Raw genomic sequence first — 26,442 nt, 5'->3', positions numbered from 1 at the left:
CTAGTATTGTGCAGTATGCTGAGGTTCGAATTACAGCAAAGGTTTTCCCCCTTTTTTGGTAAAATGTTTAACTGTAGGACCTGAGAATGCATGAATAGGTGTGTTAAAACAGAATAATTGGCTCTCTGCGTGATCAAACCGTACTTACTGTACATTTCCCATTCCTAATTCGCTCTCTTGTTGTGAAATTGTGAAATTCTCATTTTAAATACAGCAACTGTTTACTGTAGATTCATCCAATGTAATTTGTTGTGTCAAAGGCGATATTTGTTTCAACTATTGTCCAGAACATGTTTGTATGTGCCCTTTGGCCGGTAAGCAGGGTGTTCACCGCCTCTTGCCCAAGGAGTCATAGTAAACGGACGGAAGGATCGATGGAAGTTGGAACGCAGTTGAGTTCCGCATGAGCTTCTTCACTTCATCTCATGCAAGAAAAGGCCCGTTGTGATTTGTCAAAGAGCATCTGTATCTTTTTGCAAAGAGCAAAAAATAAATAAATAAATAAATAAATAGATGTCTCACTCTAATTGAAAATGAAGCATTTTAAAGGGGCAGTTGCTGAAGTGTTATTTGCCTATACCAATTTAATTGGAGTCAAATTTTAGAGTAATGTCAAGTATATTTCATGTGTCTATTCCTTTTCCCTCATTGTAATCCTCTTAATATGTCATTCTTTTTTCATTGAAATAGAAACTCCCTAATTATTGTAATGAATGTCATTCGTCCTAAATATTGTACAATTTTGACCCGGATGAAAAGAAAACGCTTGCGTGTTCTCGACATAATAATCCTTCAGTACTGGCGCTCACCGAAAAATCTGGCCACAGTATTAAGTGACGAGTAGGTAGTCAGCTTCGCGCAGACGATCTTTGGCCAGTGGCGGTGAAAGCCGAGCTAAGCTAGGCTAGGCTAGGCTAGTTTTCACTGAAAGCAGAGCGCTCGCTCGCTCGCCTCCATAAGCGGCGAGAAGGGAGGAGCACCAACACAAGCTTCTCTGGCGGTCACATTGCCAAGCAAGCGCCTTCCAAGCATTTCCAGGTACATTTCAACTCACATTGTGTTACTTTTGGAGTGAAGCTTTATTTCAAGCATGTCGTTGTGTTGGTGCGGAACCCGAATGGAGCGCTTGTGTTTAACTGCTACATCACTTCTCACGTCGCACCCCCCACCCCCCCAAAAAAAAAATACTAAAAATAAAAAAAAATGAACGGAAACTCCATGGATTGGCTAAATATGCTCTGGATTGATGTGGTGTTTGTTTGTGGTTGCCGGCTCGGTTTCTATTCACCATCCGCGTCCGGGGATGGAGACCAGCATGGGGTGCATGTCATTGGTGCCGCTGAACCGGTTAGCGAGAGATAGGCCACATGAAGCAAGTTTCGCCGAGGGGTGTCATGCTTGCAAGCATGAATTTAGGAGCAAGAATCCTTCAAATAGGAAGAAGACAGACAACTCCCAGTTTGACGCTCGGACGTCGCACACGCAATGTTTTGCCGCCCACACATTTTAGGGCTGACTGTTGTCAGAGATTCTTAAAAAAATCCTGAAAACATTTGTAGAGCATTTGTTGCTCACTTGCTATACATACATGTTCATTTTCCATGCACACAAAGCATCCATTTGAATTCCGTGTCTTCAAAGTAATTGCCCATATCAAGTTAGCAGGTACAAAACTTTTCAAACTGATAATAAGCCTTTCATATAATAGCCCGTGTGACTTTCATCAATGATTCATCCTCGATCAATGTTTGGGACAAAAGGTCAAGTGTATGTTGGCAGATGTTGCACGTGTGTCAAGGCAGTCTGTGACCTCATACATGCAGACTTCTGTCACACAGACTCCTTCGCTGCTTCCAGATTCGCCCGTTTCTGCAGAGGAACTGTGAAAATGTGGTGGAAACACAGATGGTCACCTGGACTACTTCAACACTGTTAGCACTAGCGCATCCGTTTATGGCATACACAGCATCAAGATTTTCTCCATTGCCACCATTTTCCTTGCTTTAACAAACCATGGTACATCTAAAACTCCAATCTGGCAGAGCCTTAGTGTACACAAACGTTGTAGCTTCTGTACAAAAGAAATTAGGAATCAGGACTTTAGGAAAAGTCATGACATTTCTGGGCAAAAAAATGCTGTTTTTTGTTGCTGTCAAATATGAAAACGGGGATGTGGAGTCACTTGCGTTTGAGCGATCGCCGATAGCGGATCCGATCCGAGACCTCTGCGATGCAGGGGAGCGATGCCGGAGGTCAACGGTCAATTGTGTTCTTTTACAAGCGGAATAATCTCATTCCGTTTGCCGGCAAGGTTTATGTGCTGCTGCTGCTGCTGCTGTTGTGCAAGTCAGCAGTAGATGGATCTGATGAAAAAACACAAACAACTTCACAGCAAAGCTGCTGTCATAGAACTCGTTTTTCGCAGAGGAGCAAGAATATTATGCATGCGAGTATTGTTATATTAGCTTTCTGGATATGTTGCTGACCATTTGTCTTTGTATGTTCGTTAATCGTTATTTATTTTTTATGGCATTTCAAATTATGGTTATCATTAATCTTGCGCAAGCAGATTCACGAGACCAAGGTATGTGTTTGCTTAAATGTAAATGTTGCTTTCAAATTCAACTGGGTGTGTCAGTAAACCGCTTGAGGCGACCACGTGTCGGGCCTCTTCGGATTCTCGTTTTTTGCTTCGTAACGTTGCTATACAAGCGACGTGACTCTGAATTCCTCGGAAGGGTTTATCGGATTCTAAAAATGCTGAGGAACGGTGCCTCGATGCAACCTTTAATCCACCTTCAGCATAAGACGCTCCTGACCGACTTTTGCGACCTTTCCGATAGTCACGTTTCAAGCAACAGGCCGCCGTGCATTTTGTAGTCCATCTGCGGAAAATAGTAGCTTCAATCTAGAGACTTGGATCAGCAATACTTGCTGTGGACCGATGACGTTGGTTAGAAAAAGTGGCGTCGACCGTGCTGTCTTTTCTATATATTACTATATTTTGCGTGGATTGAATTTATGGCTTGATTTAAATGTGTCTCCAAGCAATTGAGGCAAAATTGAGCGTACTCTTTACTGATAACCAGCCAAGCCGCTTTTGCAGAGGTGCGGTCTCAACTAGTTTGCTTTCCAAAGAAGAAATGATTTTAAACATTGATTAGTGTATAACTGATTAAATGTGCCTGTTGTTTGATTAAGAACATTGAATATCAAACAACTTATTTTGCTGGATGACATGCGACTTTCTGCCTTTATTGCGAGTATTCACTGTGCGGGTGTTGAACTACACCTTCTGGCCTCTGGATGCAATCACGTCAAGCTCTGACCGTTTTTCTTCTGGTGACCTGATTGGCAGGATTCCAAGATGTTCACACTTTCCTCCACAATACTCGTTTGGTAGCTTCTCATGTGAGAATAAGCCTGTTTTGCAGGGTTTCACGGTGTGCTATTCATGTACTGGATTTTAGTTAGGGTCGAGAAGTATAATAATCTAATTAAAAGAGATGTATGGAAACCGGTTAGCACATCTGCCTCACAGTTCTCGGGACCGGGGTTCAAATCCCGCCCCCCCTGTGTGGAGTTTGCATGTTCTCCCCGTGCCTGCGTGGCTTTTCTCCAGGTGCTCCGGTTTCCTCCCACATCCCAAAAACATGCGTGGGCGGTTGATTGAGGACTCTAAATTGCCCGTAGGTGTGAATGTGAGTGCGATTGGCTGGCGACCGGTTCAGGGTATACCCCGGCTCCCGCCCAAAGATATCCGGGAGAGGCTCCAGCACACCTGCGACCCGCGTGAGGATAAGCGGTAAAGAAAATGGATGGATGGAAAAAATATCAAATAGAAAACCTGTGCACTTTTGCCCATTAAAAACTGTCAACGGCAGCAACCAAAATGAATTTTCATGGTCGGAAGACCCTATCAAATGGAAGTGTTTTCACACATGTAATTTGATTGATTTGGTCCGAATCTATTGATACGTTTTGTATATAATACTCTATGTCCTCCATGTTTGGTTTGCCATTGGCGAGGTGAAAAGAAGATGCTAGCATGCTAAATTGAATGTCTAATCTATTTGCATGCTGCCAGTCGTTATGTCAGCATCATCATTTTTAAGCGCGGTGGGAAAATACAAATGTAAATAATACCTCCCTTTATCCTGTTAGCTGTCATGCTATTGCTAAGGTTGTTATAAGCTACTAGAGCACATGCGCTATATTGAAGAGGAGAATTGATTTACTCTGGGGTGCAAATTGCATTATTGACGATGACAACTGGAAATGATAAAAGTACTTCCGGTAATCATTTGATCCCTAAAGATTACTAAATTTAGACTCTTTGTTTTCAATTCTTTAATGTAACAATACATGTTTAATTTTATTTTATTTATTTATTTATTTATTTATTTTACTCCTTATCATCTCAGATGGGTTGCTTTAGGCCTCTGTTTGTTGAATTATAAAATCTCTTCCTTGTTCATTCATCAACACAAGCCAAGAGGCTGTGCCTATGACATTCTTTTTAAAATGTTTTTAAGTTGACCTTAAAATCTCACTAGCATTTTAAAAAAGCAGAATTTGTATTGTATCTGCTCAGACTTTACTGTTGTTTTATATAACTTAAAATTCTGATTAGGAGAACACACAAAAAGCTTACTAAACTTCCTGACAAACATAGTAACACATTAACAAGCCTGAATGGCCTTCATTCTCTCTCTCTTTCTTTTAGACATGCCAGCACATTCGCTCACATAGTTGTGTGTGAATAAATGACACAAAATATTACAAACACGCAGCAATAAATCTCTACAAACGCATGAAAAAACACTGACACACACACTCACACAGACCTAGGGCTGGACAATTACGGCCAAAATGCTCATCACGATTATTTTGATCAATATTGTAATACGATTATTAATCACAATTGCGCGTCATAGTAGGGAAAATGTGTTTTTATTGAACTTTTCGGCAAAAAATATGTAAAACAAAACCGTGCAAAATGAATCTTTAAAATAAATGGATTATCATCCATCAATCCATCCATTTTCCGTACCGCTCCTCCTCACGAGGGTCGCGGGCGTGCCGGAGCCTATCCCAGCTCTCTTCGGGTGAGAGGCGGGGTTCCTGCTACAGGGTGTGCCCACATGTTATATAGGCAGCTTAAGGAAGTTTAACAATACTTGAGAGATTCCACTGCTAAAAATGATTAAAATTGTAGTTGATAAGAGATGTGGATGGAATGCTGTCACAATCAAGAATATTGGTGCCATCCCAAATCATCTCGCGACCTCTTCGGTGATTGAACCTCTTATTTGATGTTTAGCCAACAGGAAGGTTCTAGGGCTAATTGCACTAAAGTACTACTGTAATGCATATTTCATGATGACAGAAAGACACTGATGGCTGCATCATAATAATAGATGTCCAGACATGGCACTATGATAAAGTGGGCAGAGGGTGTCATTATTATTATTTTTACAGCTTGGTGCTTATAAAGGCTGGCGCCAAAAAACAAAATACGATAGAATGTATTTAAACTAAAAAAATGTAGGTCACAATTGCAAAATTGTACGTGCATGTCGAATTGATTCTATTTTGTTGTGTGTGTCCACAGCCATGGCAGAGGCTCACCAGGCTGTAGCGTTCCAGTTCACCATTACACCAGAGGGCTTTGATCTGCAGCTCTCTTATCAGGCCCTGAACCAGATCTACCTGTCGGGAGTACGATCGTGGAAAAAGCGTGTCAGCCGCATAAGGGTGGGTAACAGAAGGCTTGTGATTTGTCTGCCTAATTCATGTTTATCTCACCAACATTTACTGCAGGCATCTGCATCTTTTGACCAAGCAGCTCATAAGTTATAATTGTTTAGGCTGCAAACTTCACCAGGTCCATGTGTACCTGCACCCATGGTACCTGGGCAGGCACAACCCAAAGAGGTAATGTGAGTCCCTGTTCCCATGGGCTCACCACCTGGGGGAGGGGCCAAGAGGACCGGGTGTATAGTGAGCCGGATGGCTCTACACCATCAACAGGGTACTGGATGGTGCATGGAAGTTCATCCAGTCATTCTCCATGTGCTTTGTGGACTTGGAGAAGTTGTTTGACAATGTCTCTCAAGGAGTCCTGCTCGGGGTGCTCTTGGAGTATGGGGTACAGGACCCTTGATACAGACTGTTCGTTCCCCATAAGACCTTTGTCAGAGTTTGGTCTGCATTGCCAGAAGTCGGATTCTTTTCCAGGGAAGGTTAGACTCCGTCAAGGCTGTCCTTTGTTACCGATTCTGTTAATACTGTAACCCCCATGGACAGAATGTGCAGATCTACAGTCCTCCCATCGCTCATGGTTCACGAGTTGTGGGTTGGGACCGAAAGAACAAGCTCATGGATACAAGCGGCCGAAATGACGTCCCTTCTCGGGGCGTCCGGCTCTCCCTGAGAGAGAGGGTGAAAAGCTTGGTTATCCAGCGGAATTCTGAGTAGAGCTGCTGCTCCTCTGCATCGAGAGGAGCCAGATGAGGTGGCTCGGGGATCTGGTTAGGATGCCTCCCGGACCCCTCCCTGGTGAGGTGTTCTGGGCACAGCCCACTGGGAGGTGGTCCCAGACCACGACCCAGGACATGCTGGCCAAACTGTCTCCTGGCTGGCCTGAGAACGCCTTGGGATCTCCTGCAGGGATAGACAGACAGACAGACAAACATGCATACAATAGTGGCTGGGGAGAGGGAAGTCTGGGCTTCCCTGCTTAAACTTCTGCCCCTGTGACCCGACCCCGGACAACCAAAGGAAAACTGATTAATTGATACAGTCCGAGGTCGTCACGTTTCGATCACGTGATCGGAAATCGGGCCAGATCACGCTATTTTCAGCCGATTGGTATCAGCTGAAAAAGATTGGCTTTTTAAATGTTCTTCATTTTTAAAGGTCACAAAGTGACGAAATAATCCTGACGTACAAATATATTGCCAAATGGAACAGCAGTAGCTTAGCTTTATATTATACACAATGTAATGTTTCTGGTTCATGTGGTGGCATGAAAAGTGAAGCAAAAAAAATCATATCCACAAAATTGCCGGGACTCCCCAAAAATGCTTGTCTATTTAAGGTGCAACTTTTTAAGCCTGCTTGTGCATGCAGCACCTATTTGTTCAAATATGATCCCAAAAAAGGAGACATAATCCTTATCTCGTGTCACAGGGTGAATGGATTGACAAAAGAGGAGCTATGGTGGCAAGTCTGCAACCGCAAATTTGCAAATTTGGGGTTTGCACATTTCCCCATTGTGGAACTAATAAGGTTTATCTTATCATTGCTTGATTTGACCCAATGCTGCATTAGATTTATAGCAACATAAAAAGGAATCTTGTTCGGTTATGTTTATTCCAATGAAAATCTTTTTAGAAAATTGAGAGATTTTGAATGCACTTTTTTTTTTCTCTCTCTCTCTCTCTCTCTCTCTCTCTCTCTCTCTCTCTCTCTCTCTCTCTCTCTCTTTCTTACTACATTGCCAAGGTATTGGTATTCTGTATCAGCAGATGCCCAAAATCACGTGACTCAGACTCGGGTGCAGAAAAAGGTGATCGGGGCATGACTAATACTGTATATTCATCACTTCCCTACACACTTTTATAGAACTGTCATCTGAAAGACACTTAGCACAAGTATGTCTCATAAACAGATGTGTTTTGAAATGTTAATTTTGAAAAATAAATTGTCTTTGTTAAACTTTTACATGTACAATATATCATGTGGCTCCTCCCTGGGTGAGGCTATTTGATAGATATGACAAGCGCAGTTTAATTTTTATTCTTTATTTTTTTTGTTCTTCATACATAGGTGGATGTATGGGAGAGTCATTTGTGTGCAAAGAAGTAAAATACAGGAGAGCCTTGCAGGCCAAGGTTTATTTAGCTGGCCTAATGTTAGAGTAACCCAATGAGTATTCTCCACCACGCATGCGCTGACAGGTGGCAAATGTTTACATTTGGTTGTCCTGCTATGTGATGGAAGGATCCGTTTTACCTAACAGACGCATGCTTTCTGATACATTTGCTGTCTTTAAGGTATTAAAGTCCTTCCGATATTTGATAAACTGCACAAATCAAAGATGGGCTTTTAGTAAGAAAACAGTTTCAACTGAAATACTAGAGATCGGAGACTAATAGCAGTGTTTCTACTCTTTCTAATACTACTTTTAGCCATGCAAAATATTAGGGACAGCTCCCAGTATGATGCAGTGCCGGTTTAGAGTAAAATCACAGAAATAAAGATTGTTGTATCAATACCAGACAGGGTCGATCAAAATAAAACGCTCTTTATAAAGGGCAGAATGGATTGGTCATGTTTTCCTCATGTTTGATGTATGTTTATCCATTTAGCAATCTGCTTTTACATTTGCATTCCCCACAGGAATGACCTTTTTTTTTTTCTTTTTTTTTTTTTTTGTTTACTGTAGAACCGGGTGATCAAGGGGATGTATCCTGCCAGTCCTTCATCCTGGCTGTTTGTCGTCATTGCTATCCTGGCCACAATGTACATGCGCTCTGATCCTAGCATGGGGCTCATTGCCAAGATACAGCAACACCTTCCCCTCAGGTAGATGCACAAAGATGAAGAGGATCTGAAAGTGTTTGTTTTGACTTTTTTAGTTTGTTCTAAAATCTTTTTTTCCACCAAGCATCTTGTTTCTGCAAATTCTCTAGTGGCCTTTTAAATATGAAATGAAAACGTAATAATGACGTCAAGTCACATTTGCCAATGTGTAACTTTGTGATCATGTTCAAGTCATTCGTGTCAGTATGACACACATTACATATGACACACCATGTTGTCATTTCTTGAATCCACGTATAAAAAATGGAAGTCGCTAATCCACAAACACTGAAGTTCTCTGCACGTCTGACTGATGAGTCACAAGTGAGCTATGTGGGTGTGTTGCCAACATGTGAACTCTGACCTACATCCCAAATTGCCTCTTGACTGACTGCCACTCAGTGTTACTGACTCACTGTTTGCATTATGGTCAGTCACACGCACGCACACACAGACAAACACACACAAGCAGTAAACACGCACACAAACAATACACGCACACGTCCCATTCCATTTTTGATAGCATCCATGAGGAAATTACTTCACCGCCCAAATATGACTACCGTCACCATCATAAGCAGACAAAGAGTACGCTGACTTTGTTTAAATCTGCAGCCTTATTGTTTATAATCCCTACATGCAGTTATATTAATTATTGCAGCAGTAGGCTTTATTTAACACTGTGCATTTAGAACCTGTCTGCTACTAAGAAAAATGTTAGAAACTCTGTTATGGTCATACAGTATGTGATATGAAGATACTTTAAAAAGATGCTGGCATACATACAGCACAATGGTGCATTTGTTAGCAACAGTTCAGATTAACTCACTGTTTTACCAAATTTAACAGTTACATGTTATAATGGATATTTTTCTATAGGCTAATTATTTTAATAAATTCCATGTAAATAAAACAATGCCATTTGTGGCATGTACTGGACGCTCCATGTAGACCTCAACTATACAATCTAAGGGCTGCCGCACACCGCGCAATCCGGGCAAACCTGATTTGGACTGACCATCGCAAAAAAAAAATGACAGTTGGTGACTCAACCCCCACACACCCCTACCTACCTGCGCACTCTGCATGGGAGCTTAAAGAAAATGGATGGATGAATGTGTTTTTACATGTTCACCATTCTTTTCCTCTACTTGGAAACAAATGAAAGTATTTTGTGTTGATTGTTCAAGGTCCGATTAATATGACTCAATGACCTGCCTTGTGGTTTAAATCTCCCTCTCATGCCTTTCCATCCAGCCTCCATGTTTCTCTCAGCGCTCAGGGCCAGACAATGCTTTCCGCGCTGGTCTTCAGTACGCTGCTGTGGCTGTCCCTCATCCTCGCTCTCAGGTTCTGCCTCAAACTGCTTCTCTCCTACCACCAGTGGATGTTCGAGCAGCATGGTCGAGTTTCCAACACCACTAAGATCTGGGTGGTAAGCCATGTCCCTACTACTATTACAGCGACCCACGATGGCAACTGTGCAGGGCTTAGATGTCTGCCGTTTTCCCCAACATTAGGGATAATCCATGAGTAATTGATGCCCCCCCCCCCCAAAAAAAGTTCATAATTGCCTAAAGATGGTAGCAAAGCAAGAGCGCCACAAACATCCACCACTTGCGAGTTCGTTCACTGACTGAGCTTTAACTCAATTTACTTATATCTCAAAGTTGAAGTGAGACTTGGGATGCAGGGTGGATGTTTGTGGCGCTCTCTGCCACCATCTAATGGCAGCATGCATGTAGTTACTCATACCTCAAAGTTTGGTTCACAGCACAAAGCAAAAAGTTGACGCTTGTAACTCATAAGTTGGTGCACTCGTCAAGTTTATAGTTTGAATGTGAGTGTTTGTATGTGTTTGGCTCCCTGTTAAAAATCTAGAACCATATATGCTAAAAATTATTATCCTGATTAAGTGTGGTAACGTTTTAATGCCAGATATTTCAAATTGTCCCTGAAACTGTTCCAAATCTGTCACTTTATCTTTTTTCCCCCAGACTCTATTGAGGCTCTTATCTAGCAGGAAGCCTCTACTTTACAGCTATCAAACATCGCTACCTCACCTGCCTGTTCCTGCCATAAAGGACACCCTGAGCAGGGTGCGTAACACATCTTCAATCATAGTCCCATGATTGATTGGTATGATAGGACAACGTAAACTGTTAACATAATTCTGTTTCTCTGTGTCAGTACTTGGAGTCAGCACGCCCTCTGTTGTCAGATTGTGAGTACAAACGGATGACAAAATTGGCTTCTGACTTTGAATGTAACCTTGGAAATCGACTCCAACGCTACTTAAAACTTAAAGCTCTCTGGGCGACTAACTATGTAAGTAACTAGCCAAACTATCACCCAAAAAAAAAAAGAAAAGTAGCACACTTGCGACTGTTGATTTGCATTTGACATTAATTTCTTCATCAACTCAATGTGTGTGTTTGAAAATGATTCATTATTTACTGTTAAGTAGTATTCATTTCATTGAAATAAAAAATGCTCGTATACCACAATTTGTCATCCATCACACCACTGCACCCGTTCTGTTGTCACTTAGAAAATAGTGGAGCCATTATTTATTGTCTGGAAGCTCTAATATTTCAAACTGCTGTGGGGGGGGAAAAGTGTGTGCCAATGTATGGATGGCAGTCTCTTGATTGTATTGTGTTGACCTACAAGTTCAATATAGTAATCAAGCTATGCCATCCATTCAATTGAATGAAGAAACTTGTTATTTGTTTTTACAGCGGAATTGTGTGTATGTTTTAGTTTATCTACAAGGAAAATATAAAATCAAACTTTAATTGACTGTGTTACTTTCAGGTGAGTGACTGGTGGGAGGAATACATTTACCTCCGGAGCAGAGGCCCCATAATGGTCAACAGCAACTACTACGGCATGGTAACCTGCTGCCTTTTTTATTTCTTCCAGGGAGAGAAAGAAAGAATGGATAACTAATATACAGCACATCTGCCATAAAAATTTAACTCTGTAAAAAAAAAAAAAAGCAAATAAACACATTTTTATTTTTCCCCCTCCCACAATGTATACCTACCAGCATCCCAAATGTTGCATGTCAAAATTAATACCCAAGTGTGTGTGTGTCCTTGTTTCTTCTTTCATTTCCTCACGGGGTATGACAAATCATTTTCAGTTGCGGTCTACAAGTTTCCCAACTTTGTGGGTGTACTTTACAGGACTTCCTGTATGTGACCCCGACTTCTGTGCAAGCTGCGAGGGCAGGCAACACAATTACCGCCATGCTCCTCTACCGCCGCAAGGTCAACCGGGAGGAACTCAAACCGGTATGTAGAAGTTCTGTTTCAGCGGCCATCCATCCATCCATTTTCTGAGCCGCTTCTCCTCACGCGGGTCGCGGGGGTGCTGGAGCCTATCCCAGCTGTCAACGGGCAGGAGGCGGGGTACGCCCTGAACTGGTCGCCAGCCAATCGCAGGGCACATACAAACAAACAACCATTCACACTCACAGTCACGCCTATGGGCAATTTAGAGTCTCCAATTCATGCATGTTTTTTGCATGAATTGGAGGAAAGCCACGCAGGCACGGGGAGAACATGCAAACTCCACACAGGCGGGTCCGGGGATTGAACCCGGGTCCACAGAACTGTGAGGCCGACGCTCTAACCAGTCGGCCACCGTGCCGCCTCTGTTTCAGCAAATTTATGTAATTTAATGTGCGCGTGCATGTAGGTGAAGGGTCACAGATTTGTATTGGATGTCACGTCATTTTTGAGGTCTAGAGATTTTTAATTTAAATTTTTTAGTTTGTGGTGCTCTAAACAATTGAGGCAGCACGATAAACGATTGGTGAGTGCATCTGCCACACCGTTTAGACGTCGTGGGTTCAAATCCTTCCTTTGTGGATTTTGCATGTTCTCCCTGTGGCTGTGTGGTTTTTTTCCGGGTACTCCGGTTTCCGCTCACATTCTAAAAATATGCATGGCAGGTTAAATTAAGACTTTAAATTGTCCCTCGGTGTGAGTGTAAATGGTTTTTGTTTAGATCTGCCCTGCGATTGGCTGGCGACCAGTTCAGGGTGTAACCTGCCTCTCGCCCAAAGTTAGGTGGGATAGGCTCCAGCTCGCCCATGACCCGTCAGGAGGAGAAGCAGTATAGAGAATGGATCAATGAAACAATTAATGTTGAGAAACATTCTAAGGCAAAATGTTTGTGTTAGAAAACATAAAGATAATTGGAATAATTAGCTAATAAACGTTCCTATTTCCTTCTGTCTCTTTGAATTAGAGCCGTGTTCCAGGTACTGTTATCCCTCTGTGTGCCGCCCAGACTGAGAGGATGTTCAACACAACACGCACTCCGGGAGTTGAAACTGGTAACACACACGCACACAATTTCTGCAAGTGCGTTCTCCATGTTATCTATCGGACAGATGTATGTTAGCGAGCATTTTTTTGAGCAGACCGAATTAGCAGTAAAGTGGATTATATACGCGAATCCTGAAGATTGTGTTTTAACTACAATAATCCCCTTCCCCTCCACAGATGTTCTACAACACTGGCTGGACAGTGAGTTTATTACAGTGTACCACAAGGGACGCTATTTCCGCTTGTGGGTGTACCAGGCCGGCCGCCTGCTCTCTCCCAGAGAGATTGAATACCAGATTCAGAAGATCCTGGATAACCCGTCACCCCCACAACCTGGAGAAGACAAACTCGGAGCACTCACTGCTGGGGACAGGTAGATAGATACCCTGGACCGCGGTTGCAAACCATTGAAGTTCTCTGGCTCCTAAGGCTGAATTTACATTGCAGTCCAAGTACCCAGTTGTAGTTCCGTGCCAATATCCGATGGTTTTATTTACATGTACAGTTCAAGTAATACATATCTATATTCTAGGACTGCAGCTATTGAATATTTTAGTATTCGAGTATGCTACCAAAAATTTTATCAAATAATGGAGTATTCGAATAAACTCTATTTTTGCTTGGTTAAAGAGCAATTGAATACACACGACAAATTAAGCCATTTCACTTGATGAATGACAAATTGGTTTTCTTTTTTTTTTTTTTTTTTTTAGCTCATCACCTGTTTTACTTCTTAAATCCACATTGAGCTGCAAACTCTCGCCTTGATGACATAAGTGTGTCCGCTTCGTTGAGGTTCACAATTAAATAAGCGGATCACAGAGGCAGAGAAAAGTCTACGATATTTTTTTTTGTACGTGAAATACTAAAGTACTCGTGGCAGTTTTATTACTTGGAAGCCCAAGTTGCATTTAAACATGCTAATCACTGTCTGCAAATATGGTCCTTATTTAATGAGCTACAACCATTCATATATACTCTTAAAGCATTTCTGTCTTCATGTGCTCCAATCTATTCTCAGGATACCTTGGTGTCAGATGAGAAAGCAATACTTCAGCAGCGGCATCAACAAGCGATCGCTAGATGTCATCGAGAAAGCAGCCTTCTTTGTGACCTTGGATGATGAGGAGCAAGGCATGAGGGGAAATGACCCAGCAGGAAACTTGGACCGCTATGCCAAGTCACTGCTCCATGGCAAATGTTATGACAGGTGAGGACAAAACTGAAAAAATGGATGCCAACAATTAATAATCATCAGCAACACTTCTTTTGACGTCTTGTGCCATGAAAGGGATTTTTTTCCTCTTGGGTAAATAAATATATAAGGCTCTCTTTGGAATAACTGTACAAGTAGTTTTTCGAGTTACAAACCATCGCTGGGGCGATGGTTTTTGTTTTATTGTTTTTTTTTTAAATTTTTTGGGTGTTTTTAGCCAAGATTTTACGTGCGAGCGATCTACAGATATGCCGCTGCTCGACTGAAGTTGAAAAAAAGGAGCAGTTAAGGTACTGTAATGCCCTCGCATGAGGGCAAGGAGAACCTCAGTTGTAGATTTATTATCAGCTGTTTATTGAATGGGACGGTCAAACACAATTACAAAATCCTGTCATACTTTGGGGAGTTGTTCTCCCTGTTGAAATGAACCTCTTACTGTTGTTTATTGTGTTAATCACCGTCACATTTAACATATATAATCTAAGATGGCGCCTAACCGTGTGGTCACCTCGGTTACGTGCTCTCCAGTACTGTCTGTTTTTGACCACTGTTTGTTTAGACCAGTGCTATACCACGCCAAATGACGCATACTGTGCTATCCCACGCGCAGCTCTGGGCTCATCTGATCACTGCTTAATTCACTTAAGTGCGAAGCCTACAGTGAAAACAGTGAAGAAGTGGACCTATGAAGCAAAGTTAGAACTTCAAGACTGTTTAGACTGCACAGATTGGCGTGTCTTTGAAACTTCAACTGGATGAATATAGGGACACTGTTACATCCTATATCAGTTTCTGTAAAGATGTGTGTGTACCAAAAAAGACATTTCGCACGTTCAATAACAAAATAGCTGTGGTTCACTGCCAAACTTAAGCAACTTCGCCAGGCTAAAGAGTACGCCTAACAAAGTGGAGATAGAGCCCTGTATAATTGTGCTAGAAACCAGCTAACTAAAGAAATTAACGTCGCAAAGAGAAATTATGCAGAAAAGCTAGAAAACCAGTCGACCGCTAACAACTCTTAAGTCAGTCTGGTGTGGATTACAATCGCTAACCAACTACAAGCGACCACCCCCCCGAGCAGAGAACAATAAAGGACTAGCTGACAACTTGAACACCTTCTACTGCAGATTTGAAAAGGACACTTTCACATGGCTGTCTGTTGTTGTACTAGAGCGGCTCCAACTACCGGAGACAAATGACTTGTGTGTTTTAGACATACTTTGCAAATAAAGATGATTCTGATTCTGGTATATACCTCCCTTCCACCTGTCCCACATACCAGCACCCCCAGTGACACTATTCGCAAAAGCCTAATCATGTCAAAATTGTGTGTGTGAAGGTGTCTCTCTCTCTCTCTCTCTTTCTTTCAATTCCTAGGTGGTATGATAAATCATTTTCAGTTGTGATCTACAAGAATGGGAAGAACGGACTGAACGCTGAGCACTCTTGGGCTGATGCACCAACTGTGGCTCACCTTTGGGAGGTGTGTGCATTCCATACACTGTGTCAAACACTGATTGTTGGTTGTGTTCAAGAAATAAATTCATTTAAATGTAGGTTTACTGTCACTCAAAGGCTAAACTTGTGTGGAAAGAAGTAAAGCAAATTTCAAGCTAGGATAATTGGAAGATGGATGGATGGATGCGGTTTATCGCCACAGCCCTCTTAGCCCTAAAAGAGCGCCATGGTTTCATCTACTGCTGCCTAAACAATTGAAAGGGACAAAGGTTCCACCTACTGGAAGCTGTTTAGTACAAAAGCGTCACCAGAATCAATATGTACACGATTCTGCAAATAGCTATGATGATTTAAAAAAAATCTTTCATTTCATGCCTAACAGTAACAGAGGCGGGACAGACTCTAATGAGGTGTGAGATTACCCTGTTGTGGGCGACTCATCCATCACGCATACAGTATGTACATCTCAATAAATTAGAAGATGGGAGAAAAGTCCAAATATTTCAGTACTCAAACATGATATAGATTGATTAAACACTTGGGGAAATTCTGTACTTTTCAGAGGGCTAATTCCTCACTAATTTCTGCATTAAAAATGATTTTTATCTTGATTGATTGTTAATATTTTTTTGGTTTATAGAGATGGGGAATTTGGGGTTTTTGTTTGCAATCAGCTATAATCATCCAAATTATATATTAAAACAAATCTGGAAATATTTCACTCTGAGTGTGCGTGCGTCTTTTTTAATTCAACTACCAAACTAAATTAAGCTTTGAACACTATTCTTATCTATTGAGATGGACCGGCAAAATGGACTAACCCTTATAGGCGAACCTAATGACACCTTCTCTAAATGTTTGAATATCCCTCTTTTCAGTACACACTAGCCACTGATGCGTTCCATCTGGGATACACTGAGGATGGACACTGTAAGGGTGAAGTGGACCACTCATTGCCAACCCCCCAGAGGCTTATCTGGGACATCTCACCAGAGGTATTAGAGTTATTACTGTCATACATGCAAATCAGTTGCCTTTCTGTGAAATTCGCCGTTTTGAACTCATAGGCCATTTACATGAATCGTATAGCTCCAATGAGTTTTTTTCTTTTCTTCTGTCGTCAGAGGCTGTTTCGTACTCCAAGAACGCTGGCAGCTAGCGGTAACGGTGCTGTTACTCCGTTACAATGATCTTTTATTTATCAACTATTTCGTGCGCGAGACTACAACTTCGACTTCTGCATTGGGCGCTGTTTGCGCCATCTAATTTAAGCGCTAGTGACGTTTAAGTGTAGTTCACCAATCAAACGACAAAAGAAAGTCACATGACCTCACACAACGTCTTCTATTGGGCTTCCTGGGCATGGGTATTAACACTAGATAAGCCAGCCCAGCTGATCGTCGTGCCTACGTGGCCGCCATCTTGGAAAGGTCGTCCTTACCATGAAGGCAACGGCGTGCTCCTCTTGTTTCCATTTAGACAAACAAAAACAACAGCTTGCGTGTATTGTAGTGTTCGTCTGGCACTGTCTGCCCAAACGTGGATATTTCAGCTCACTTATAACTTGAGAAAACACTGTGCAGTAAATTGCAAATGTTTTTTTATTTTGTTTTAATTGTTTGTGCTATTTATTCAGTACTTGAATAATCATTTCACTGTGTACTTTTTACTCTTATTCAAGTATTTTTTTGGAGGACTACTTTCTACGTGGGTCACATTATTGTCAAGTAACCGTAATCTTACTTGTTTACAATATTTGGCTACTCTACCCACCTTTGGAGCGGGCGTCCTCTGTTGCTACTCTTACGTTTAAGCAACATTTTTGCTCATCGGATGAGCCAGTGTCGTATTTGTTGCGCTGGTCTTTTGTATTTTATCGTTGAGGTGCTGCGGGTCGTGGCCCTGGTTGTGGTCCCAGCGGAACCGCGAAGCACACGTAACATCGGCGACGAGTTGATCCGCTAGTACATCTTGTATTAATTAGGAAACGCGCCTACAATTATCTAATTAGTTTACAGATGTTAATTTTAAATGTATTAAGCGACGGAGCAATGTTAGGGATTATGTCACAACACAGAATGAACTAACTTCAAATTCAGAAATGGCCAATAAAAATATTTTCCTGGAGGATGCATTTAGGATTAGCCTTTGAAGTTGGAAATAGTGAAAAATAAAGTGAAACAAACTGATTTTTGTCAATTATTTTCCAAAATGAGAATGCTTAGCGATGAGGATGCTATTCATGTGGCACAGCTTGAAGGTAGGCATCAGGCGTAGGTGGAGATGGGCCTGGCTCAAGTTGGAGGCCAAAACAAAAAAGCAAAGAACTCGAGTGGTGTAAATAAATGTTTTTCTGCGTGATGAAAATGTGTTGATGTCGCCTTATTGTACTCTTCAGTCTGCCAGATTGCTTAATTTATGTTAAAAAATAAAAATAAAAAATCTCTGCGGGGGCCCGGGTGATCCCGCCAGACAATGTTTTTTTATTTTTGTGTTGGGGGAGGGGGGGTGTGTCACCGTTTTCATGCCTTTGGTGTTGGCATGTCTGTACTGTAGTATTACTCTTTGTATTGTGTAACATTCTGCCTCGGCTCATATCTTTCAATCCCACTCATGTCTCGACAGAAACCACCACCAAAAGTACACTTGTAATCATATCATACATCCCTGAATCAGAATGTTGTCATTCCATTCAAGTTGCTTCAAGTTGTTTTTAGTATAAATACATTGTTATCCAGCGTTCGCAGGCGTGTCACTGGCCTACATTTCTTAAATTCGCTTACTGGTATAAAGGTTTACACACATTGTGCTGGTGTTGCTCTGTTTCAGGGCTCAAAAGGAAACGTGGGGTTGATGATTAGTGGGCCAAACCGAAAGTGAATGTTCCTGTTCTGAGCTCATTAGTACAACAAAACAAGAGTATAGAAAAACAATTTCCCCCGTCCTCCTCCAAAGGCAGGGATGTCAAACTCATTTTTGGCACAGGTCACATCGTAGTTCTAGTTTCCCTCAATTGCCATTATGACTGTGAAACCAGACTGAGTAAAAGTAAATTCCTCTCATATTATTACAAATACACAACAAATTGGATAACTATTTTAGAAATCAGAAGCTAATGAAAACTGTTCAACTGTTATTAATTTATTTTAAAAGGGGAACTGGAAACAAAAAATGCTTGCAAATGCCAACATTATTACAGGTGGGGAAAAAAACTGCAATTTTGGTATTTTATCAAGTAGCATGAAGTCGACGTACATGTATTTGCTTTCACAGGGCACATAAAATGATATGGTTGGTTGGATTTGGCCCCCGGGCCTTGATTTTTGACACTGGGTTCTACGGAAAACTTGGGAGCACAGTTGAAGAAAGAAAACCAAGGTCATCTGATTATCTGGCAGCGCATGCATTATTGTGGAACTTTCAACAATTAAATCATAATCATACAAACCCATCCGATAAAGCAATTTACGGTGGATATAAAGTCTGCACACCCCTGACCAAATGCCAGATTTTTGTGAAAGACCAAGATAAATCATTTCAAATACTTTTTTTCCACCATTATTCTGACCTACAACCTGTATGACTAAAAGACATTCTTTTGAGAAGGAAGTAAAAATTAACACCTGAGATAATATGGTTGCACAAGTCTACACACCCTCTTAGAACTGTTGATGTGGCTGTGTTCAGAATTGACCAATCGCATTCTAACTCGTGAAATGGGAGTCAGCACACACTTGTCACCATTTAAAGTGCCGCTGATTTGGGGTCAACCCAAATAAAGTTCAGCTGTTCTAGCTGGCTTTCCCTGACATTTGTAGTCTTTCCTTCTCGAAGAAACTTAACGGTTTTGTTCTAAGACTGACAGCTGTTGAAACTGTTCATAATTCCCTCCACCTTGTCTAAGGCCCCAGAACTAGCAGAAGAAAATATGGCCCCGAAGCATGATGCTGCCACCACCATGATTCACTGTAGGTATGCTGTTCTTTTGGTGGTGAGGAGTATTGTTTGGTCCAACCGTACCTTTTGGAGGTTTTATCCGGCTATAAAAAAAATCTACCAAAGTTGGGAAAAAGTGTTGAGCAAGACAAAATCTCAGAGGATAAAAAATGTGCTGTCATAAACTTTAGCCATGCCGATTTACACGCTTTGTTCAAATCGCTCTTCTTTCTGTCTGACTTGGAGGTTCAAGCTCAAGTATGCAGCTCCCTTGCTGTTGCCCAGGCTTTGGCTGACGATGTGGACTGCCATGTCTTCCCCTTCAGAGACTTTGGAAAAGGCCGAATTAAGAAGCTTCGCGTCAGCCCTGACGCATTCATTCAGATCGCATTACAGTTGGCCAACTACAGGGTGAGACACGCTACACATTTATTTGGTCTAATGGGTTTTGGAACTTTGGTGTTTATCTAAAAGCAATTAAAGCAAGCAAAGGGAAGTGTCTCTGTCTATGCACTTTGACCCAAAATATGATGCATCTGGCTGAAGCTGAGAAGTCAGCTGTTGAAGATACTGCAGATGACGAAGATGACCTGAGGTTTTCTGTAGATGCTAAATACATTAAATACATTTGGGGATAAACTCTTGCTTAATATGCCTTTTCCATGAAAACTAGCGGAAATGTATTTTGGTGTCTATAGAGTTGCTTTTTTTGTTTCTTTTGCAAATGGTCCATCTCAAGCTCTCTTTCGCATTAAAATGCCACTCATTATGTTGCTGCAATACACCAGAGGGATCTGTGAGCTGAAGTACTACGATGAGGTAGCCATTTTGCATTCACACAATAGCAGACAGCAAAATAAATGGTGTACTTTTGTACTCAGGTGGCACGGTGGGCGACTGGTTAGAGTGTCTGCCTCACAGTTCTGAGGTCCGGGGTTCAATCCCCTGCCCCGCCTGTGTGGAGTTTGCATGTTCTCCCCGTGCCTGTGTGGCTTTTCTCCGGGCACTCCGGTTTCCTCCCACATCCCAAAATCATGCACGCTAGGTTCCTTGACGACTCTAAATTGCCCGTAGGTGTGAATGTGAGTGCGAATGGTTGGTTCTATGGTTCTATGTGCCCTCCGATTGGCTGGCAACCAGCTCAGGGTGTACCCCGCCTCCTGCCCGATGACAGCTGGGATGGGCTCCGGCACGCCCGCGACCCTGGTGAGGATAAGCGGCTCAGAAAATGGATGGATGTATGGACTTTTGTACTCTTGTCTTATTTCAGTGGTCCACTACAATTTGCTCTGTCAATAAGGATTGCCTTTGCTACGAATGCTTAAAATTTGAAATCATCATCAATAACGTTTTGAAAATAGGACTATAAGCATGGCTGTTCCTGCATGCGAGACATTTACCCATATAAAACCAAGGCGGCATAAAAGAATCGCTAAAATAGATTATTTTTCTTTTTTTCCACATCTGTCTTTATCGTTATTGATAAAATTATATGAAAACGATCCATATAATCGAATTTGTACAAGGCTTGCACATTTTGTTGCAGTTCCGGATAGGCTTTACAGGATCAGGATTTTTGGGGCCGATCACTGAGTTAAAAAAAAAAAAAGATCACCGATCCGATCACAAGATGGAGCAATGTGTCTCTTTAAAGGACTTGTTCATTTACGTAGATACTTGTGTACTGTATATTGAGTGTCTTCAAAAGTATTCTCTATTCAGGTCATGTAATCAGTCAGGTCAAACCAACATTACGACAGGACAGAAATAATGGGTGCTAACTTATTGTCATTAAATGACTTCACACACACCAAAACTTTAGAGCATGATTGGACAGAACGCCGGCATGTTTACGTACAACCGTTAGTGCTAGCTTGCTAGGCTACATAACGTTTTGTTGGCTGCTTGCGAGCCGTATCGTATTAAATGTGCGTGAACATACCTAAAGCAGTCCTCTCCCGAGCACCGGTGACCACCACCACACATTTTCCTCCATTTTGTTCTTATAATACACACGGCGCCATGGTAACGAGTGTATCCGGTCGCGTTTGAGTTGACAAGATAAAGCTCAGTGATCGTGAAAGACTGGACGAGGTGGTATCAGAATACAAGATTTTATTGCACTAGTCTTTTTTTTTTAATAACTTTATTGGCGGTAAAGATGCCGATCAAAACGTAATCTTTATTTGATTTCCTTCCATTCATCAGGATCGTGGCGGTTTCTGTCTGACTTATGAGGCGTCAATGACCCGCCTCTTCAGGGAAGGACGGACAGAGACTGTGCGATCCTGCTCAAATGAAAGCAGTGCCTTTGTCAAAGCGTTGGAGAGTGGAGAGGTAGGTCTCGAATCTTTGTTTCCTTTGTCTTTAAAGTAAAACAGAACATTATATTTGTAACTCTAAAAGTATATTCCCTTTGTTTTCTTCTGATTTGATTGTGGCATTAGAGTGAAGTGTGCTTTTGTCTGAACAGACCGCAGAACAATGTGGGCGCCTCTTTAGACTGGCTTCCGAGAGACACCAGAATCTTTATCGACTGGCTATGACTGGAGCAGGAATTGACAGACACCTCTTCTGCCTGTACGTTGTCTCGAAATATTTGGGCGTGGAGTCACCATTCCTCAAAGAGGTAAGTTCTGGTTCAGCTAGAAAGTAGCCAGCAAGAGGGTCCGTGTGGACATCTACACTTGCCTTCAGAACATACTGTGCGTCAGTATCCCAACACTTTTGGAGGGGAGTGTACAGGTTTTCCTGCGTAGATTGTCTGTAGAGATAGCAGCGCTCACAAACATACTGAAGCCCAACATATTTGAGGTTTGCCGTTCGCCAATTCGGAGAATGTTTTAGGAACCTATTCTCCTATCTACTTGCTCTTTTTGTGCTTAGGCCAAAGCATTAACAACATGAATTTGGCACCATCTTGTAGAATTTTGGTGTTGTTAGATTTAATTCATTGATTGTGGTTTATTTAATTTTTTTTGGGTCTGGATTTCAGATGTCCTGTTTTGTTGGCAGTTCTTCAAATCACCTCATGCAAGGGAACAGTGAAAGTGAAAGTTAGTTTTTGCTTCTCTGCTGATGTAGCTACCATTACCCCATGTAGTCTACTTTGCTATTTGAAGTGCTTTCCCAACATTCATTATTGTGTGTTTGTGCCAAAATGCAAGTTTCATGACTTTTACAGTTCATGTAAAGTACTCGTGCGCATATTTGTTTGCCCATGTGTGATCTCATGTCAGTTTGTGCTATTGCTTTATGCTAGCTAATACTATTGATGAGCCTCATGTGAGAGTGGTTTGTTTGCATTGAATAATGTAACTACTGAATACGTTCGTTCATGGACCGTGGGCTCGTAATTGTGTACAAGCTTAGATGCATGGCGTTGATGCTTTCCGATCATCTCTGTTTTAAGTGCTTTGCCTCCATCTCGTGGCATCTATACACATCAATTATTCCTGGTTTTCCGTAACTTCACTGTCATTCACTGTTTTTACTTCACAATGTGTCTCTCGTCTGACGTTTCAGGTTTTGTCTGAGCCTTGGCGCCTCTCCACCAGTCAGACGCCAGTCCAGCAAATGGAGCTTTTCGACTTGAAGAACCACCCTGAATTTGTATCGCTAGGCGGAGGGTTCGGACCTGTGAGCATCATATATTTTGTCTATTCTAGCAGGAACATTATACTGTATATACACAGAGACTGGCTGTGCTGTGAATGCAAATAATCTTAATTGTGCACACCTCACGTTTCTCTGTGGTCACTTCAGGTTGCTGATGATGGTTACGGCGTTTCTTACATCGTCGTGGGTGAAGATATGATCAACTTCCATGTGTCGTGCAAATACTCCTGCAATGAGACTGTACGTAAAATCTGTCACATTTTTTTATAACACGTTCCATGCAGACGGAGCCCAGAGCATGTGACACTATGACAAAATGTGTTTTGTATTACATCCCCCATCATCACAACTCATGGATGGGCAAAGTATGGCCCGCAGCCCTCATATGGTGCGCCACATTTTTTAGTCGGGCCCACCAAGCATTTAAATTGTCTAGAGTCCTGTAATATTTGCTGCGTTGATTTGGTCATTCTTTTTCTAAAAAATGGTTAGTTAAAATGTTTATATATATATATATATATATGTGTGTGTGTGTCTTGTTAAATAATTGAGTTGTATGTAAATAACGTAAAATATGAAAACTATTTTACATCAAAACGTTTTTATTTAAATTATTAATAAATGTATTTCATTACTTATAAATAGTGAAATAAAAGAATTAGAATTTTTTTCCAGGTAAAGCAAACTTTTACATATTTTACATGTACATATGGTTTTTGTTTTTATTCGACTCATCACATTTAATAATTGGTTAATTAAAATGAAAAATAGTCAAATAAACTGCAATTTTGTATGTATTTTCCCCCCTCACATTGGTTAAATGTAAATACATTTATTTAAAGAAGATTTTTTTTTTTTTTTAAATGTACATGTCGCATATTCAACTTCACGTTCCGCTGCGTTTTGGTTTTTGCTGAACTAGTTGTTGTGGTTGGGCAGCCTGAATGTTTTGAGTCTGCAGCACCTGTACCACACAAGGCGTGCTTGACAGTTTGATCAGAAGTGTTTTTGATGTCTGAATGTGGATCTGACTCATCATTTCCTCTATCTATTTCAGGAGTCCCATCGGTTTGGAGCTCAGATAAACAAAGCTCTCCAGGACATTATGAGTGTTCTCTCTGCTGACACCAAAACTCCTCCATGGTCCAAAGCCACAGCCGAGTCTCAGCCTAAGAAGACCATCTGAATACAGTCAAGCGTGTATGAATATTGCCCTCACAAACACACAGGGAAGATTCTATTATATTAAAAGTGGAAGTGGAAATAGTAAGATGAAGCATTTAGTTCCTACTTCTCTACCTGTGTCAATCATTGCTGCATTACATTTGACACATCTCTTTAACGGGATCTTATTGCACAATCTCGATTGTGCAGATGTACCTAATGTTGTGGTTGGTGACTGTTTTCTCAGTGATGTAAGAAATATGACACTTGTGTCTTTAAAAGGGAAATGGAAGAAGAGAAGTTGAAATTGAAGCACATTTAAATCTGAGTGTATGGTGCTTACTTGAATTTGATAGCTGTGAGTTTTAACGACTGTAGCCTTTTTTTTGTGCATAACCGTTTGGATGTTCTCATTTCCTGTTTAAGCTGAATAGTCTGTATGAGTTTGGATTTGTAGTGGCGTGCAGTGAATACAAAGTAAAAGTAGTCTGTGATTATATTTGGAGGATGTGGTTCAGGATATTCAAATGCCAGCAGCTCTTTGCGGCTGTTTGATGATTTGCATGGAAACCGCAGATATGAAATGACATCAAGCCAGATATGAAAAGTCACTGCATCTTCCTTTGAGGCTTTTTCAGTGCCACGCAACAGTCTTTCAATCGTAACGGACTGCAAATTTGAGTTAAAGGACTGCTTGAATGCAACCATATTAACAGCAAACAAATGAACAGTGGATTGAAGTACAGATTTTTTTTTTATTGTATGCGTTTGGTCAATTTTAGATGAAGGAGAGACTGTGTTTTACTTACCGGTATATATATTTAAGTCATTATAAGGCTATGTTTGGTTAAGCCTCAGTCGGGCTTCGCTGCTGTCGCATGAAACGCCTCCAGTGTTGAAAATGGTCGGCCTTGTCATTGATTTCACTAATACCATACTTATTTCCTGAAATAGATCCCTTCCTTTTTCATAAGTCGCTAAATTAAGCTTTACTATAGCCATCAAGCTCACATGGGCACACTTTGGCATGTGACACCCCAATTTGTGTTTACACTGAGGGTGTGTCAGCAGTACAATTATGAGCTTTGTGAATAGCGTGACATCACAACAGCGCAGCATGACGGCACGTAACTTCTTCGTCTTTGACTGCGCTATATTATTGATGGGAACCAAACCAAGAATCAAATGAAAAACTAATAAAGTGAGACAGCGGCTAATGATTCACTGTCAGCCAGTCAATAGCTGTGTGTCTTTGTTCAAAGAAAAACAACCTCGTCAATGAAAATGTTGCTTCAAAATAAACACCTGGTTAAATGCCCGCAGCCACCATCAAAGAAAAGAATCTGCTTGATGTTTGGGGCGTATTTGTTGTGTTCATGTTTACAACGCAACTTTTCAGAGTATAAAGTGCATCGCAAACTTCCAACATAAAATGGGTGAAAAGGGCTTCAAAATAAGTGCACTTACTGCTCAACTGCATGGACGAAGATTGTTATAAAACAGTTTATTATGATATTGCATCTGCTCGTGGAAATGTCTGACAGTTTGGTACTGTTAGCATTTGTGAGGATTTACTGGTACTTTACGCGGGTATGTCATCTCAAGACCATACACATCTCTGTATCTACAGGCCGAAATCACATTTGCCTTCAAAAAAGTTGTTTTTCCAAACTGAGACATTCCTTCATCAAGGATGATGAAGAGGATATGGGCACAGTCTTTTAGGCTCGCGAAACAAGGTTCCTGATCATTCGAATCAAAAGTCATGTCAAATCACAATAATTACCCTTTATGGTTTTCACTTTCCTGGAATTGGGTGCATTTAACAGTTACAAGTTAACTACATGGTCAACTGTTTACTATTTTGGATAAATATTGTTGATTTCTGTGTCAGGGGTTTCATTCACCGGTCTTTTTTTATTTATTTTTTTATCTGTTGAATTTTGGATTATTTTGCCTTTAAATAATTGAATGTTCCATGTGTAGGGATTTTTTAATTTGTGTCACTTTTTTCATGTTGTTTAAACGTCGACTGTTGACTTCGTGACTTATGCTTTTTAACATATGGTGATGGAATGTTGCCTGAAATAAAAAATAATCCCTGACCTTGCTGTCATTTTT

General features: G+C 41.2%; 1 protein-coding gene across 3 annotated transcripts; it reads left to right on the top strand.

Moving 5' to 3' along the window:
• The first annotated feature begins 882 nt into the window (after positions 1 to 882).
• Positions 883 to 26,426, top strand: cpt1a2b (carnitine palmitoyltransferase 1A2b). Of its 3 annotated transcripts, XM_061699726.1 has the most exons (19): positions 883 to 1,038; positions 5,615 to 5,757; positions 8,453 to 8,592; positions 9,847 to 10,024; positions 10,587 to 10,688; positions 10,780 to 10,917; positions 11,407 to 11,484; positions 11,781 to 11,888; positions 12,850 to 12,937; positions 13,107 to 13,302; positions 13,951 to 14,139; positions 15,523 to 15,628; positions 16,482 to 16,598; positions 19,786 to 19,950; positions 21,748 to 21,876; positions 22,013 to 22,168; positions 23,065 to 23,178; positions 23,305 to 23,397; positions 24,215 to 26,426. In XM_061699726.1, the coding sequence occupies exons 2-19, from the start codon at positions 5,617 to 5,619 to the stop codon at positions 24,341 to 24,343; spliced, it is 2,367 nt and encodes a 788-aa protein (XP_061555710.1). In that variant the 5' UTR covers positions 883 to 1,038; positions 5,615 to 5,616; the 3' UTR covers positions 24,344 to 26,426. The 3 variants fall into 3 exon arrangements, with proteins under 3 accessions (XP_061555710.1, XP_061555712.1, XP_061555711.1); XM_061699728.1 differs by lacking the exons at positions 23,305 to 23,397; positions 24,215 to 26,426 and adding an exon at positions 22,535 to 22,595 and having other exon boundaries at positions 23,065 to 23,158; XM_061699727.1 differs by lacking the exons at positions 10,587 to 10,688; positions 10,780 to 10,917.
• Positions 26,427 to 26,442: the final 16 nt, after the last annotated feature.

The sequence above is a fragment of the Phycodurus eques genome, chromosome 16, assembly GCF_024500275.1.
Source record: "Phycodurus eques isolate BA_2022a chromosome 16, UOR_Pequ_1.1, whole genome shotgun sequence".
Classification (NCBI taxonomy): domain Eukaryota; kingdom Metazoa; phylum Chordata; class Actinopteri; order Syngnathiformes; family Syngnathidae; genus Phycodurus; species Phycodurus eques.
This window is presented reverse-complemented; position numbering and strand designations above follow the sequence as displayed.

Excerpts from the sequence above, each read along its gene's own strand:
- cpt1a2b (XM_061699726.1), top strand. The coding sequence starts at position 5,617 with ATGGCAGAGGCTCACCAGGCTGTAGCGTTCCAGTTCACCATTACACCA. Across the intron at positions 19,951-21,747 it reads TACAGTTGGCCAACTACAGG|GATCGTGGCGGTTTCTGTCT; the intron begins GTGAGACACGCT and ends TCCATTCATCAG. Across the intron at positions 23,179-23,304 it reads TAGGCGGAGGGTTCGGACCT|GTTGCTGATGATGGTTACGG; the intron begins GTGAGCATCATA and ends TGGTCACTTCAG.